Below are 17,692 nucleotides of genomic sequence, written 5' to 3' on the forward strand. Positions count from 1 at the left end.
TCTACTATACTCTACTCACTGTACTGTACTGAACTGCACTGTACTGTGCTATCCAAACTATGCTAGGTTCAGATTTGGTCCAGTTCGGTCCGTTTATGGACGTTAACATCAAGGCCAGGGTGGAATGACCAAATTTCAACTCTCCCAGTAAGAGCCGCGAGTGTTGAAATTAACTGGAGAGTGAGAGGCAGAGAGAGAGGGAGAGGGAGGGGTTTTCCAGACTGTTTTAACACTCTTGGTTTGACCACCAGATAACAGAAAGACAAAGAAAACAATTCTGAGCTGAACTTAACAGTATGCCAGTGGAAGGGAGGACAGTAGCAGGTGACCCAACTGTGGTTTGTGACTATTATGATTTCCCATTGTAGACAATTCAGTTGCAGTAATTTCATTAATGATATTTTGGTAGTTCCGTTACCAATTTGGTAATGGAATTAGGAGTTTAAATCATTTACTAATTCATAAAGAAAATGTATATCAGTAAAATCCCTATAACTAATTGATAGGTCTACCTTTACTTGTTACTTCTGTAAACTTTCACTATCCTCCCTCCTCATGAGGGAGAGAAATTTGAAAACATCATAAAGATATGTGCGTTTTGGTAACAGAATTACAAAGCACAAGGCAATATTTCTTCAACTTACAGAAGGTCAACAATTTCTCAGAAACTAAATATAAGTGTCTTTACGTCAATATTATTGTGTTTTGATGCATTTCTTATACCTTTTAAGACTTTTCCTGGTAGATGTTTTCTAAGACCCCTTTTCCACCTGTTTATCCAGATACCAAAGCCTTTACCTATGACAATTTTGGGGGGGGATGGAAAATGGTTGAAAAAGGAATCTATGCCTTAATCTCCCAAAAATATACAGTCTTAGCTTTCATTTGACACCCAATTTGATACACTCCTATGAACTTTTACATGGAAATGCCCATATGTAGATGAGAGTCAGCATGTGTCAACAGTAGCTTCACTAGCTGTGTGATTCTGCTTCAGATGATTTATTGTGGTATCTTCACCACCTGTTCCAATGAAAGACCGACAAGGAGTTAAGGAGATCCCCCAGAGTCTAATTCATGAATTTTTAACAGCCATATGGAATCTCCCACCAACTAGCACTGGTGCATTGGGAGCAAATTGTATTTTGTGTGGTTTCCCTTATTGAGTCTGTAGCCAATCAATAAAATGAATTTATTACAATGTACATACAGCATGTGTTTCATTTAAAGAAGAGGCTGTTACCTGTAATCGTTAGTTGAGTTTCTCAGTGAAGAAGGGGTCAATGTACATGTCCAGTGATTCCACAAGTTGTCATATTTTGCGGGGAGGGACGCTCTGCAGTGGTCCGTCCATCTAAAAGTCCCTTTTACGGGCTGCTTTCTTTCTATTAATTGTTTCCCACTGGACCTTGTTCAGCAGCACAATGTATCAGTCATCTCATTTCGTTGAGGGTAATTCCCTTGATCTGCTCTGTCTGTTTGCCATGTTGGGAGTGGAGCTTTGTTACCTCTTACTGATGCAATGAACTTAGTCAGCACTGGAATGTTTGTGGGGACTCTCGCAGGTGCTCTCCCCAAGAGATCCATGGTTGGTTGCCCTTACAAATCTACATTTTGCATAGCAGTAGATTGCCCGTGTGTCGGTTTGACTGACAGCTTCATCAAAGCTTTATCTGGAGGCTCCTCTCGACTCTCTTTCGGGAGGGATGGCTCACTGAGGAGTGTGTTAAACATTATTCATTTATTTTCATTTGATGAGGATCTTTTCTGGGTCAGCAGAAAGTGTGCCTGCTGGTGATATTAACATCAAACTCCTAGAAGCAGGTTGCTCACTGACAGGACCTAATCCCTCATCTGTCCACCTCTTCTGGCAGCCAGTGCTGTGTTGGATCCTCAATTCCTCAGATTTAGCATCACCATCACTGAAATCCACCCAGACGGTGGTGGCTGTGTATATCCACACTTGGGATTCTCTTCCTGTCTCCTGTATCTGTGTCTCTTTTGCAACTTTGACAAAACTCCCTCTTCCCCCAGCCAGCATGCACAGGGTTCTCCCTCTCTATCTTCTTACAACGGTGTGTGCAGCCTTAATTGGAAGTGTAGTCTAATGTACCCCACCTCCCGTCGCGGTGCATCCCATTAGGGAGGATGTTTTAGCAGAGTGTTGTATGCAGTCATTAGGGGAGGACTTTGAAATCAAAACACTGTCTATAGTAGATTCATCAGAGCAAAGGAATTAGGTTAACCATGTGTCTCTGCTAGGGTCTACACGTGTGTGTGTGTGTGTCACGTCCTGACCATAGTTCTTATGTGTGTTGCTTGTTTTAGTGTTGGTCAGGACGTGAGCTGGGTGGGCATTCTATGTTGTGTGTCTAGTTTGTCTGTTTCTGTGTTCAGCCTAATATGGTTCTCAATCAGAGGCAGCTGTCAATCGTTGTCCCTGATTGAGAATCATATATAGGTGGCTTGTTTTGTGTTGGGGATTGTGGGTGGTTGTCTTCTGTCTTTGTGTTCTGCACCAGATAGGACTGTTTTCGGTTTTCACATTTATTTGTTTTGTTGTTTGTAGTGTTCACATATTCTTTATTAAATTATGTTGAACACTAGCCGCGCTGCGTTTTGGTCCTCTCCTTCATCCCAGGAAGAAAACCATTACAGTGTGTCTGCTTTAGATTAGATTAGATTATTTTTTTAGTCACATGCACAGGGTCACAGATGTAATCGCAGGGTACAGTGAAATTCTTATGCTCCAAGCTCCAAAAGTGCAGGTAAAAAAAACAGAAGGGAATGAGATAGTAATAATAATATATATACATTTACAACTGTAGCAATGATAAATGTCCATTTATCAACCGGTTGTGTTACAGCCTGGATTGGTTTGGTATCTCTCTGGACCGCGGTGGGTGTTGTCCCTACTGGCCCAGCAAGTAGTGGTTTTAATTTGAATGTGTTATGAAACCGGAGCCAGGATGATCTAATAAAGATAAGACATTGGCTGTGTGTCCATGTATGCTGACGATTCAACCCTATACGTGTCAGCAACCACAGCTACTGTAGTGAAATCAGTGCAACCCTAAACAAAGAGTTGCAGTCGGTTTTAGACTGGGGGGCCAGTAATAAACAGTAATAAACTGGTCCTGAACATCTGTCAAACTAGGTGCATTGTATTTAGTGCAAATCATTTCCTAAGTCCCAGACCTCATCTGAATCTGGCAATGAATGGTGTGGCTATTGAGCAAGTTGAGGAGACAAAATTACTTGCTCTTACCTTAGATTGCAAACTGCCATGGTCAAAACATATTGACTCAATGCTTGTAAAGATGAGGAGAGATCTGTCTGCGGTAAAGAGATGCTTGCTTTTTTGACACCACACTCCACAAAGCAAGTCCTGCAGGCTCTAGTTTTACCTTATCTTGATTATTTTCCAGTTATATGGTCAAGTGCTGCAAAGAAAGACCTAGTTAAGCTGCAGCTGGCACAGAACAGAGGAGCACATTTTTCTCTTTATAGGGATAATATCAATACTACGCATGCCAGTCTCTCTTGGCTAAGAGTTGAGGAAAGATTGACTGCATTGCTTCTTGTTTTTATAAGAAACATGAATGTGTTGGAAATTCCAAATGGTTTGCATAGTCTAATTTACACACAGCCCTGACACACACACTTACCCCACCAGACATGCCACGAGGGGTCTTTTCACAGTCCCCAGGTCCAGAACAAATTCATGGTAATGTACAGTATTATACAGAGCCATGATTGCATGGAACTCCCTTCCATCTCATGTAGCGCAAGTGAACAGCAAACCAAATTAAGAAACAACTCACAGCACAACGCCTCTCCCCCATGTGACCTACTTGTTGTGTGTATGTACTGACATGTAGTGTGTGTGTGCATCTATCAGTTACACATACAGTACATTTCAGTACATACACAATGTGTTAATGTGTTTTGGTATGTGTCAGACCCCTGTCGTAGCAATTTCCTGTATTACCAAATGAGGAGAGTTACAAACCACACACCAGTCAGAGGTATACTTAAATTTCATCTTTAATAATATTATGAGCTTTACAATAGCCCTTTGACTCTCAGATCAATTCAGTGTCTGTAATGAATTCTGAGAATCCCTACAGTCGAATACAAAGATCTTTTATAGCCAAGATACACCCCTCTCAACTTACATGACGAACCACAGAACTCTTCACAAAGGGCCTTTAACTTGAGAAAGGAGTATCCCATAGCCAGATAGCATTAGCTATAAATTATCGTTCAGTTTGGTCTCTAAGACGAGGTTCTAATCTCGTTCCTGGTTTTTCATAGTACAAAAACATTACCTCACTATCTGGAATGCTCTTTAGGCTTTATTGGCCAAAGACATCGTAAATCTCCTCTGTCAGTGCTATCTCATAGAGGCCCATCCTCAGTGGAACACACACACACAATAGTCGACAGATTCTATTCTGTCGAATAAAACAACCATTCTAATGCAATACAAAGATTATAATATAATCTTACAAGCGCTATAACATAATCTCGCAATTTTCCACGACACCCCAGTAAGACTACCTGATGCCATTGGCATCTGCTAATGGGCATCCTAATAAAATAAAATCTATACTGGCAACCAGTCAAGGTATAGGAGTTGTCTCCTCGTTAGCGCCCCATTTTCCCATTGTGAGACATTTCACACAAGTTTCGAGTATGCAGACAGGTTCTGAGTATGTGTGACCAAGATTGGGGATTGTACATTGCATAAGGATAAATTAGTGTGTGTGTGTGAGTGCTAAAGTTGCTGTATAGTGACGGTTCAGATACAGTTGGTGTAACACAGGGCTTGATGGAGGATCAGCAATCTGTCAACTAGCGATCCGCATGGCTGTTTCCAGGCCACATCAAGGCCTGGAGGAAGGTGATGGTGATGGGGGACAGCAGCCCGGCCGTGGCTCTGTGGCTCCAAGGACAAGGCCAGGCTACAGAGGCAGGCGGCCATAATGAAGGCTGAGCTTTATGGCTGCTCTGTGATTGAGCTCTCACACATCAGTGAGCATTGGGCTCCAGCGTCCGGTCTCAGACAGGCAGACACCCGGAGGGATCACAGAGTAGCTCGTCTGCCGTTATCTTTAATTGCTGATACCACGGCTCCCTCTTTCTAGCAGAGCTCGAAGGAGCATCTGAAGAAAATATACCGACATAATATTCCTATGGCAGCTGTTTCTTGTACTGTAATGCCCAATCTTATTTATGTTTCACCTTGTGTTCTTAAACTTTCTGTTCAATTCCCGTCGAGTCTGTTTGATTTATCATGTTGCACCACAGACTTCTGTGCAGATGTTTCCAACAAATGCTTTTCTTGCAGAATGTCTTCTGGTCTTCTAGTTTTCATGGAAAGTGCGCCCCTCCCCCTCCCAACCCCTACCATATGCCCCATTAAAGCTGTAACAGGTGAAATGAGGCGACAGTATCGAGAAATTACGCCATGACAGAAAATATAGTCTGCAATTAATTTCAAGCTTCTCACTGGCAAACTTTCTCGCTCTGCTTTAAGGAGAATCACTCTAAATCACACAGATTGCTGTCATAGTGAAAGGCTGTGAGCAGCTCTTATTCCCCCAGAGTCTCCCTGTAGCCTGCACAGTAGATCCGCTTGTCTGACAGAGAAACCTCGCTGTGAGGCTACGGAAATGAAGCAGCACTAATGTTCTCTCCCTCAGCTGTGTGTGTGTCACAACGCTCATCACTGTGTATGTGCATGTGTTTGTATGTGTGTGTGTTTCTCTTGGCAGGACATGCATGCTTCTACTGGTCCACCACGGAATTGGAAGGGCATTGCGATCGCCATGGTGGTGATTGTGGGTGTTCTATCGCTGGTCATCCTCTCAGTCATCATGCTCACACCTGGTAAGAGGACACAGAGTGAGAGAGGGAAGAGAAGGAATAGGGAGGGAAGGAAAGGTAAAAAAGAAAGAGAGAATATGAATGCAGGAGGGTGAGCAGAAGGGAATAAAGGCAAGGGATGGAGTGAAGGGGGAGAGTGGAAGAATAGAGGAAGTAAGAGAGAGGGAGGGAGGGAGAGAGGGAGAGAGAGAGAGGAGGTGAGAGGATGCAGTGGGAGGAGGAGTGGGAACGGACTCACAAGGCTTTCCATCAGACAAACATATTAACAATAACATTACCTGTAGGACAAAACAAGCCAACGAGGATAAACACAAAGTTCCTCTGCATTGAAAAGACACTCAGACAAAAGCAGAGACTCCAGTGCTATGCTAAGAACAGGCTATTGTCCAGGAACAGCTGTGCATTGGACTGTGTGAAATAGAGCAAGCTTCATGTTCATTCCTGGGGGGATATGGTGTACACAAACAGAGGGTTTATCCCCATTAGCGTTCTCCCACTTTCCCATTCTCTCTCTCTCTCTCTCTCTCTCTCTCTCTCTCTCTCTCTCTCTCTCTCTCTCTCTCTCTCTCTCCCTCTCTCTCTCTCTCTCTCTCTCTCTCTCTCTCTCTCTCTCTCTCTCTCTCTCTCTCTCTCTCTCTCTCTCTCTCTCTCTCTCTCTCTCTCTCTCTCTCTCTCTCTCTCTCTCTCTCTCTCTCTCTCTCTCTCTCAACATTCAATTCAAAGGGCTTTATTGCCACGGGAAACATATGTTTACATTGCCAAAGCAAATTACATAGATAACAAACAAAAGTGAACAATAAATATTACACTCACAAAAGTTCCACAGGAATAGAGACACTTCAAATGTCATATTATCTCTCTCTCTCTCTCTCTCTCTCTCTCTCTGTCTCTCTCTCTTTCTGGAAGATGAGTCTCATCTATTACTGCAATCCCATATCACCATGGAGGATCTGGCGAACGAGAAGTATACAGTTCACGACCCCTGTGTGACCTGGCTGAATGGTAAGAGCTTCTAGCTCTATCTGAGCTAACCCAGATTAGCCTGCTGCCCCTGTTTGATATCTGAAAGTACAGCTGACTCATGTCAGTATCAGGAGATTTAGTGAGATATTACTGTCAAACGTAGGAACAAATATCCAACAGTTATGTGCCGGATACTTTAATAACTTTAATGTCACTTTAATCATTTTTACATATCTTGCATTACTCATCTCATATGTATATACTGTATTCTATTCTATACTATCTATTGCGTCTTAGTCTATGCCGCTCTGAAATTGCTATTCCATATATTTATATATTTTTATCCATTCTTTTACTTAGATTTGTGTGTATTAGGTTTTTGTTGTGAAATTGTTACATATTACTTGTTAGATATTGCTGCACTGTCGGAACTAGAAGCACAATCATTTCAATACACTCGCAATAACATTTGCTAAACACGTGTATTTGACCAATAAAATGTGATTTGATAAACCTTGATACCCTGAAGGAGGGGAACAAGATACAACATGTGTAGGGAAGCCTATGCAAACTTCCATTCATGTTGTAATCGAGTGAACCAACTAAAAGGTTCACATTTCCCTTGGACCTGTGTTGTCCCTTCCAGAGAATGAGGTTGCTCTCAGAACCAGAGAGGGCTATGTCCTGTCCTACAGCCTCCACTCCAACCTCACAGCTACCCTGCTGGACAACAGCTCCCTGGTGAGTAACGGCCCGTTACGCCCCTGGGGCCCTACAGTAGAGGAGACTTATTCCACTATTGATTGGCTCAATTACAGAGTCACCCAGACAAATGGTCCGTTCAATAGACTGACAGGGCCTCCCAGATGGAGAGAGGATACAGAATGACTGTTCAAACTTTTGTAGTTTTAGAAAAAATAAAGAGCAGTAGTAACTTTCACTCTAATATAGCTATGTAGAGGAGGTCTATTTGGTTCCCTCACTGTTCAGTTGAAGCCCTCAACATATGGCTTCAAAGAGATTTTTCTTGCAAGGGCCTCATTTTGAAGAGTGCCTGGTTTGGCAAAGCGATGCTGAAAAACCTATCTGGGTCATTGCCTAGGAGCTACGCGGGATTCTGTTGTCAAGATGGAGACAAGTCTCCTCTCTGGCTCTCACTAGTTGATCATCACTGTTGCTATGTTAATTCCACACTGTAGTTGATAGCCTACACCAGTATTTAGCGTTCAGTGGATGATTTATGCAGGGATACTGCACCTAGGGCCATGGCTTTCCAAGTGCAATCCCTGACATTATCCATATGAGCCCCGAGGCGATGTTGTTCTTGAAGGTTAAGGCTAATATGAGATCCAAGTAAGTTACTGACACGTGTATCTTTTCATTTCAGGAGGTATGCATGTTGTTGATATATTGTTCATTCCGTGTTTCCAGGACCTGACTACCACAAAGTTCCATGTGTCTGCAGACAAGAGGTTTGTCCTGTTGGCATACAACATTCAGCCAGTGAGTGATGCTTGTTTTGACCAAATAACATGCTCATAGCTTGCTCTTGCTGTATTTTTTACAGTGTCAATCATTCTGATCAATTATCATACTCACAGCCATAGTAATACCCAATGACACCAAAGATGACTTGTATGCAATGTGGTTTCCTACTCACTCACACACCGTTTTGCACAGCAGCGCCACAAACTTATTCCAGACCCTCAGAGAAAATCAGTTGAGTCAAATCTGTTTCTGTTGCGACTAACGACACATCTGTTTCCGCACAGCATGGTGGCTGTAGTACAATAATGCCATGCATTCTAATCCAGCCTTTACAGTCAGTGGAATGAACGAGGGGGAGGAAAGTCCCTTATGAAACAGTTAGAGAGAGAGAGAGTGAGAGAGAGAGAGAGTTAGAGAGAGAGAGAGAGAGAGTGAGAGAGAGCGGGAGAGAGAGAGAGAGAGAGAGAGAGAGAGAGAGAGAGAGAGAGAGAGAGAGAGAGAGAGAGAGAGAGAGAGAGAGAGAGAGAGAGAGAGAGAGAGAGAGAGAGAGAGATTAGGTGGGAGCATGGTGAAAGTAGATTCTTCCCGGTACAGGGTCCTCCTATGTGTGAATGCGCTTTTTAAAATAGAGAACTAGTGATGCTACTACAGTACTGCAGCAGTCTGTTGTTTTACATGCTATTCAGACACAGCCAATAGTCAAATCACTGGCAAAATGTATGGGGAATATTCAGACTAGGTAATTATGGGGGAAGTGGTGTAGAAGAATGGAGGGAATTAGATGGCTGAGAGAGAGGGATCAGTTTGATGTAGATAGCAGTGTGTGGGGAGGGGGAGGCAGAGATGGGATGAGGGAGATGGGGTGTTAAAGTTGGAGCTGCATGCAGTAATGAAATCGCCCTGCTGGTTTGGTGGGGAATGTTAATGAGGAGCTTATACCAGAGTCTAATGTATAATGCACAATTGCAGGTGGTTTGAGGCAAACCCCAGCATAACAAACAACTCTAATAACACATGCATTTTCTCATCTTTCTTTCCCTTGTAATAGCTTTCCCTGTTTCCCCCGCCGACCCTCTCCTTCTGTAAATATCCACTCGCTTAATAAATAGCTTCCCGTTTCCCCAAAGGAGGGAGCAAGAGGTGTAATATACGGGTAATGGGGGGGTGCCTTCAGCACAGTTTCCACCTTATTAAAGAGCCCAGAACAGATATATTGCTGTTCTGAGTGTATAGGATCTGCTCTCTCTCTCCCTCATCCTCTCTCTCCCCCTTCCCCTCTCCCTCTTCCTCCCTTTCTTTCTTTCTCTCTCTCTCTCTCCCTCACTCTTTCGCTCAGCTCTAGGATCTGCTCTCCTAAGTTCTCTTATTTAGTAGTTGATGATCATACCGTATACCTTTTGTAGGGCGGCCCAGCTCCCAAAGTGACTTTACACTGTATGCAAGGATTTCCTTTGTGTTGTCTTAGTAATTCAGCCTTCTCTGTGTTGCTCTCCAACCCTCGCTTGTGTCACCTTTGAGAAGCAGATGTTCTGTTGTCTTTACATCCTGTAGGTCTGATATCTGATTGGAGGTTAACTTTACAGTAATGCCATTGGTCAACAGCTCAGATGTTATAAAGGCGTCTCAGATTCATTGTCTTTTTCTTCTTTGTTCCTGACCTGCGCTGGTGAGATACTCTCTCCACCCCATGGACTCTTGGGACATGGCCTTTCAGGCTATGACTTCTCTCTCTCTCCCTCTCTGATCATGCTTAGAATAATGGCTTGTAATGCTTTGTAACTTAAGCATTATGCCTTGTATAATGGTATCATTCATTTTACAAAGTTATTAAATAATACTTGTGTTTTGCATTCGCTTCTCATGACCATTTCTTGATCTTAGTTAGCTAAATGCATAATACTTGATTGCACCTGGTTTTACTATAATATTAAATGGAGTCAGATCTATCACGAGGATGAGACCCAGATGCAGACACAGGAGGCAGTTTGATTCTCAGAATATTTCATATTCGAAAGGGGCAGGCAAAAGGCAGGTCGAGGGCAGGCAGTGGTTGTTAAACCAGGTCAGAGTCAGGCAGGTACAGAACGGCAGGCAGGCTCAGGACAGGCAGAAAGGTCAGAACCGGGAAGACTAGAAAACAAAACTTGAGAACAGGAGAACCGGGAAACACGCTGGTAAGACCTGACAAAACAAGACAAAGAGGCAACAGACAAACAGAAAATGCAGGTATAAATGCACAGGAGATAACGGGGAAAATGGGAGACACCTGGTGGGGGGTGGAGACAAGCACAAGACAGGTGAAACAGATCAGGTTGCAACAAGATCAGTCTTTGCCTGTCTCTCACTCCCTCACTCTTTCTATCTATCTCTACCTCACTTTTTCCTCTCTATCTCTAGGGGTTTTCTGCTGACAATAGCCGTTTGCCGCAAGCACAGGCTTTCTTGTTGGGGAGAGGAGCGGTGTGCCGCTGAGAATGGCAGAGTGAGACAGAGAGATAGAGGGAGGCAGGGTGGGAGGGAGAGAGAGAGGGAGGCAGGGTGGGAGGGAGAGAGAGAGAGGGTGGCAGGGTGGGAGGGAGCGAGAGAGAGAAAGAGAGAGAAGAGAGGGAGAGAAGAGAGAGAGAGAGACGCAGTAGCAATAGGCGGAGAACAAATATTTGATACGCACCATTCGCCCCTAGATCACCCTGTCCAATCGAAATCAATCAGAAGGGGTGTAAAAGAATGAGTGGGATGGATGCTTAGAGGAGAGGGCTGCAGTGGTGGGAAATGGATGAGTGGGCTGTGTGTTAAGTTGAAAGGCTTATCCCCTGGATTTCATATTAGCTGTGAGGCTTTGGGGAGGTTTGTGCCTAGTGGGCGAAAATAAATAGATTTTGAGAGAGGTGGTATAGTTAGAAGTAGGGGTGGCGGGGGAGGGGGGCATAAGGGAGAGAACATATTCAAACCTCCTGTGTAGAAGAGGTTTCAATCTCTCCTCAAAATTGCCAATAGGCTGATAAATGTGTGTGTTTGCGTGTGTGCGTGGGTGCGTTGATGCATGCGTGTGTTTGCGTCAGTGCTTGTGAGAGTTGTTCCCTTTGTTTGACACAAAAAGAGGGGAAGGAGAGGATGGATGGAGATAGAGTGGAAGGGATGAGGAAATGCAGCCAGAGCCAGACAGGTGGAAACTGCCAAGACTGTGCAATTTAGAAAGAAAGGAAATACAACTGGAGAGTTGGGTCTGCTCTGCAGTTACAGACAATGAAGTGCTTGTATCAAAGACAGTATATTGAGGCACTACCAGAGAGAAATGCAGGTTTAGTACTAACAATGGGCTGGGGGAAGAAATCTATTATCCCTTTATTGTGTGTACTGGGTCATTCCACAAAATGAGTCCCTTTTGCGTCCCTTTGATGTTTAAAGTAGAAATTGTGCACCAATATTGCATTTTAAAAGCCTGTTATATTAAATTAATTCCCCTTTAATCTAGACCACATGGATATTTCAATAAATCTGATTTTTTTTATGAATGAAGACTTACTAAAGTGACAAAATGCAGCATTTTGACATGACCATCAGTGAACCCTCTGTGAATTCTAGGAAGATGTTAACCCACTTAACCCCATGATTTCTCAACTTTTTCACCATCATTGTTAAGCCCTCGTTATTTTGTTGTTTTGAGAACGTTATTTCTGAAGATTATTATTTATTTCATGTGATTGGTGATTCATTTACACTACCGGTCAAAAGTTTTAGAACACCTACTCAGACAAGGGTTTTTTACTATTTTCTACATTGTAGAGTAATAGTGAAGACATCAAAACTATGAAATAACACATATAGATTCATGTAGTTACCCAAAAAGTTTTAAGCAAAATCAAAATATATCTTATATTTGAGATTCTTCAAAATAGCCACCCTTTGCCTTGATGACAGCTTTGTACACTCTAAAAAGAATCCATAGAAACATTGAACATCTAATAGTCAAATCATAATGTAAAAGCAGGTGAGCTGGTTCTACATTTTATGGCCATTTTCTGGTGTTTTCTGGTGGAAAACTGAGCGAGTCGAGCAAAACGCATCAACCCTGTTACCCACAGATAGACAGGCTAGAAATGTTTGAAAAACAAGTGGATTTATGGTTGATTTAAGATGAAATTGTCAACCCTGTAATGGTCAACCCTGTTACGGTCAACCCTGTAACGGTCAACCCTGTAACGGTCAACCCTGTTACTTTATTTGGAACGTAATAGGCACTTACTATAGTAATTTGTTGGTCCCACGGTAATGCCGGCACGTTTTGGACTTCTAACCTCCTGGATTCGTCTACATCTGCTGCATCCGCTGATACATTGTGCTACACCCACAATAACATCTGATAAATACATGTATGCGACCAATAAGATTTGATTTTATTAGTTGGTGTGATTAACTGAGTTAGAGCGATGTTTATGAGACAAGGGCGGATCCCAAAAACATTTTCTTCTCACAAAAACGTCTGTCAAGTAAGAACAGTTTTAGTTACAAACTACTATGACCTATCTATGAAAAGCAGAGAGTCTTGCGAACACGCACCTATTTTGCTCTATGACACTCCGAAGCCACACAAGAGTCGCTAGAAGGTTAAGGGGTTCTTCTACATAGAAGATCATAGGAAATCCCAGGATATAGTGTCTATAATACTGTAATAAGCTCACATAGTTGCTGTCACAAACTCCAAACTCCACACAGTTGTCACTGACTAGTTGGATATTCATTTCCTACTGAGCAAACAATTTTTATTCTTACAGCATTCATATAAATACATTTTTTATCAGGTTTTTGCTTGGCAGACCAATTTGTTTTATTGACATTTATCAATAAAACTCATGCATGCAACTGTTTATGTCAAATTCGTTTGTGTTCTACTTGCAGCCCAGGTTGTCCTGAAAAGAAAATGTCCAACACTTCATTGTGAGGCTAAATATGAGGACAGTCCAAGCAGATTAATGAAATTAGTGAATTTCAGCTTGTTTTGCTGTGGGATGCCTGATTCCAATGGAGCTAACCTCTTGAGAGGGGAAAGTGTTTTTCATGAAGTTGAACATGTGCTCTCTATGACATAATGTTACAATTTTGTACAATCTAACTTAAAAAAAAATCAAGTTACACTTCTCAAAAGGTGCCTAATTGATGGAATGACCCTACTGCAGCGCAACAATACCTACCAACATCTCGCCTCATACAAGGACTGTTGTAATCTCATTACTGTCCCATTGTCGCCAGGTCCCACGTGAGCAGACACACACTGGTCTCGTCTGTTTACAGTGTGGCTCCTCCATTTGGGGTAAAGTCATGGGGGGAGCAGAACAATCTGGCTGAACACTGGGGAAAGATTTATGACTTACCTACTTAGCGGCCACATTAGAATTCATTCTCTTTCTATTAGACACAGGCCCACGCCCACGTACACACACAGAAACTGTAACACACACGCACGCTCTCAGACATGCACCCACACACACACTGAGACAGACGCTCGCACACATGCACGCCCACACACGGCCACACACAAACACACAGTCCCCTCCTCACACTCACTATCCTTCTTTCCTCCCCTAATGATAAATGATGAGCCATATCTTTGTCTTCTTTGTTGACAATTCCTAAAGAGCTAATTAACCAGAGTGCGGATGATAAGGCGACACCCCTCCACCCAGCGGGAGGGACTCGTCTCGTTACACTGCCACCACACTGCTCGCTCTGTGACCTGTTAAATAGCCGTGAACTCATCTGGCTCAGACCCTCATCCTTTACTTCGGGGCCTCCGTTTTCTTCAGATCTAACTGTTTTCTGTTGTTATTGTGTTTTGTTTTGGGTGCAGTGGCCTCTTCCTCAAAAGCAATGTCCTGCTGGTAAGAAAGTGACCTTTCTCTCTCAGGTTGACATTTTCTGGTGTGAAGCATAGCCCTTCTTTTTACAGTCATGCTCCTTTGCCTCTCTGTGTTTCTCAGTTTAGAAGACTAACAATATGGGAAGTAATCCAATTGCACTGTTAAGTATGCTTCCGGAGACGTGACATTCAATTACATTAGGGACACACTTTCCAAAGCTTTTCCCTTGGCTTCTTTAAGAAGCTAGAGGGCAAACAACACACTTCAAGTCTTTGTTTTAGAAATGGAGTGTCCTCTTCAGCATGCCTAGCTGATCACTGTTCAAGATGAGTTACCACTCTGGATCTTTTTCAATCTGAGGGATATTGGCTGTAATTATGTTACTTAGGGGTTAGAGAAAGACATACTCCCTATCTTTCTCATCCTCACATGACATCATTCCTCTAATGTCTCCTATTCTCTGTTAGGAGACTGGGTTATCATTGTTTGAGCTGTTTGACTGGGTAGTTAGAACTGATGTTTGCGACGATGCAATGTGATTGATGGAATTGTTGGTTGTTCATTCACTTAATTGGATTGTCCTATGGTCTAACTGTAGTGCGTGTGTCTGTGCTTGAGATTAAGTGTGTTCTTGAGTAACTCTGGACCACTGTGCCCATCATGTCCTCTACCTCCAACAGGTTTTCTCTCAGTCCTTTACAGCATCCTATGCCATCTACAATGTGGCTAATGGGTAGGTACTGTAGATCCATGAATGCTAATGCATGGGCTGCACTGGGCATGTGTATTGCCAACGCAAGCGGGCCCTGGCCTCGACTGACCAAGCACCTCCAAGTGTGTCTCTTTTCATCTGAACGTCATCTGTTATGTCAGACATATCCATTACTCTTAACGTTGTCCTCGCTGACTGTCGTTAACTATCAGAGTAAACTGGGAAATTGACAGTCAGAGAATCCTCCTACCTGCTGGCCCACCAGTAAAGAAGAGCTCCCTGTATCTGCGGATGAAAGCCTGGGCCTTGTGAGGAGCATCAATGCCTCTCAAAGAAATTCAGAAGGATCTGCTCGTTTAACAAAAAATGAAATGCCTGGTAATGTCTTGTTACAAGATGCCTGCCTGTTTTTAGGAGGAACATAGTGCTGTTCCAATGCATTGAAAGAGGTATTGATCCATTGCATGAACCGACCTCAATCTCTGTATGGTTTTGCATTTGCATCTTGTCTTTTTTACGATATCTATCAAATGCTTATGAACAGGCATGGATGGATCTACGTTCTACTCCGTTATCCACTAGTGGCTTTAGAGAGGCTGTTCGTTCCTAATGGAGGGATTCTGTGTTTGTCCCAGGGACCTGCTGGAGCTTAACTCTCCAGCGGGGGAGAAGGCAGGGATACAGTACGCAGCTTGGGGACCGCAGGGGAACCAGCTGGTAAGGCAGCAGCTCTCACTCATTCTGCATCCCACCTCAACTGTGTCTGGTGGACTAGAAATGCATTTAACACCACAACAAATCTATAACATCTCTATTTAGCTGTGTTTAATATTTGAGTTATAATGATTCAAAAACAACATTTCAGTGTTTGTTGCAGATTAATATTGGATTATGTGTTGTGAATGTAAAGTGTTTTCAGTGCAATGTTTGGGTTCCAATGGCACTTCAACACATTCAGTCAGTGGCAAGCTGAGAGGTATTGGCCTCTAACTTGGCTGGCTGATGCATTCCCACTTGGAGTCAATAGGACGTTTGATTCAGCCAGTCAACACTGAGCTCTCTATCTGCTTGCTTTGATAATGGATTGGTACTGTCTCTCTGTTGCTGCCAGGCCTATGTGTTTGAAGGAGATATCTACTACCAGCCAGCCATGACCAGTAAGCCCCTACGCCTCACATCCACAGGCAGAGAGGGGCTGGTGGTCAATGGTCTATCCGACTGGATGTATGAGGGTAAGAGATACTGCAGCAACATCCACTAACACCTTAAAGGAAAACAACTCTATTTGTTAAATTAGTCCATGGTTTTGCTTGTCAGCACTCAAGTTTTTAAGATATGTAACTTTCAAAATACAGAAATCATCCCTGTATGATGCATTTTGCATCACATGCTGCTGCGTTTTGCATCATATGATGCAACATACTGAGATGATTTCTGTGTTTTGAAAGACGCATATCTTGAAAACTTGAGTGCTGACAAGCAAGACATTTTGGGACTATGTCAACAATGGACTAATGAAACAAAGACCAAAATATAGTTTTTGGGTGGAGTTTTCCTTTAACCTATCTCTATCATAGCCATTGATTGCCAACTGTTGCCAACTGTTCCAAAATTGACAACTGTTTGCAAAATGAGGTTTGTCGTTTTGAAAGCTTCTCCCTGAGATGTATGGTATTGCAGATAATATATGACTTTGATACATTGTTTGCACTATTGGCAATGCGTAACATTTGGACTTCCATGAGTAACAAATGTGTATTGTTCTCTTGTAAAATGTTTACAGAGGAAGTGCTCTTGACTTACTCTGCCCACTGGTGGTCCAAAGATGGCGCTCGCTTGGCATACTTCACCATCAACAACTCTGCCACACCCCTAATGGAGATACATTACTTCCTGGGTGGAGTCTATCCCTCCAATGTTTTCTTTCCTTACCCTAAGGTAAACACTGATTTTAAAATATATAATTAACCAATAATGCAATGTGTAAAAGCTCCAAGACTGTCATGTCATCTAACTAATGTTATACTAATGTAATAGTCTGAACCTGTGTGTCTGTGTGAATAGGCTGGCTCCACTATCCCCACAGTCAGCCTGTTTGTGGTGAATCTCTATGGTCCAGCTCACACTCTAGAGATGATCCCTCCAGACTCTCTCAGGGCCAGGTACCATCTCCAAAATATAACTTCATACTGTAGCTCAACTAAGGACTAATGTTGTTAACGTTTATATTTTATTTTACTGTCCAAGAAACTTTCTTTTCTTGTGTTTTTTTTCTGCAAACGTCTCCCTAGAGACAGCTACATCTCCATGGTGAAGTGGATCAGCAGCACTCGTCTGGTGGTGCGTTGGTTGAACCGGGCCCAGAACCAATCAGAGCTCTGTGTGTGTGATGCTACCACAGGGGCATGTTCAGAGGTGAGAGGTCAAAGGTTATTTCACAGTAATTCAATAGGGTCTCCTCGCTCTGCTGCAATGCATTACTTTTATAGCATTTTCATCTCCTTTACACACTGGCGGGTATGGATTGATTTTCTTAAGCCACCATATCTCTTCCTTCCAGCTTAAATAAGGTCAATTATACTTCCTGTGATGAATTTCCAATGATCCGCTGCAGCATTTCTCTGCCATCTCTCTCCAACCAGTCCTTATGGATTCATTACAATATTAACGTTGGCTGCTTAATTATGTTGATACATTTTCTTTATTTTCTATCTCTGTTTTAATTCCACAGAAACACACAATGGTCATGGACTTAATGCAAAACCAACGACAGGTAGGCGTC

General features: G+C 42.8%; 1 protein-coding gene across 3 annotated transcripts in view; it reads left to right on the plus strand.

Moving 5' to 3' along the window:
* LOC139542395 (inactive dipeptidyl peptidase 10-like) overlaps positions 1–17,692 on the plus strand; it is a 39,340-nt gene that overhangs the window by 2,708 nt on the left and 18,940 nt on the right. Inside the window, exons 2-12 of one of the 3 annotated variants that reach the window (XM_071347786.1) lie at positions 5,781–5,895; positions 6,799–6,894; positions 7,502–7,596; positions 8,287–8,358; positions 14,879–14,931; positions 15,546–15,627; positions 16,022–16,142; positions 16,694–16,848; positions 16,975–17,072; positions 17,202–17,325; positions 17,642–17,683. In XM_071347786.1, coding sequence (XP_071203887.1) covers positions 5,781–5,895; positions 6,799–6,894; positions 7,502–7,596; positions 8,287–8,358; positions 14,879–14,931; positions 15,546–15,627; positions 16,022–16,142; positions 16,694–16,848; positions 16,975–17,072; positions 17,202–17,325; positions 17,642–17,683 — 1,053 coding nt within the window. The remainder of the gene's footprint in view (positions 1–5,780; positions 5,896–6,798; positions 6,895–7,501; positions 7,597–8,286; positions 8,359–14,878; positions 14,932–15,545; positions 15,628–16,021; positions 16,143–16,693; positions 16,849–16,974; positions 17,073–17,201; positions 17,326–17,641; positions 17,684–17,692) is intronic. The other 2 variants (XM_071347787.1, XM_071347788.1) reach the window with 2 other exon arrangements.

The sequence above is a fragment of the Salvelinus alpinus genome, chromosome 17 (genome assembly GCF_045679555.1).
Source record: "Salvelinus alpinus chromosome 17, SLU_Salpinus.1, whole genome shotgun sequence".
Taxonomy (NCBI): domain Eukaryota; kingdom Metazoa; phylum Chordata; class Actinopteri; order Salmoniformes; family Salmonidae; genus Salvelinus; species Salvelinus alpinus.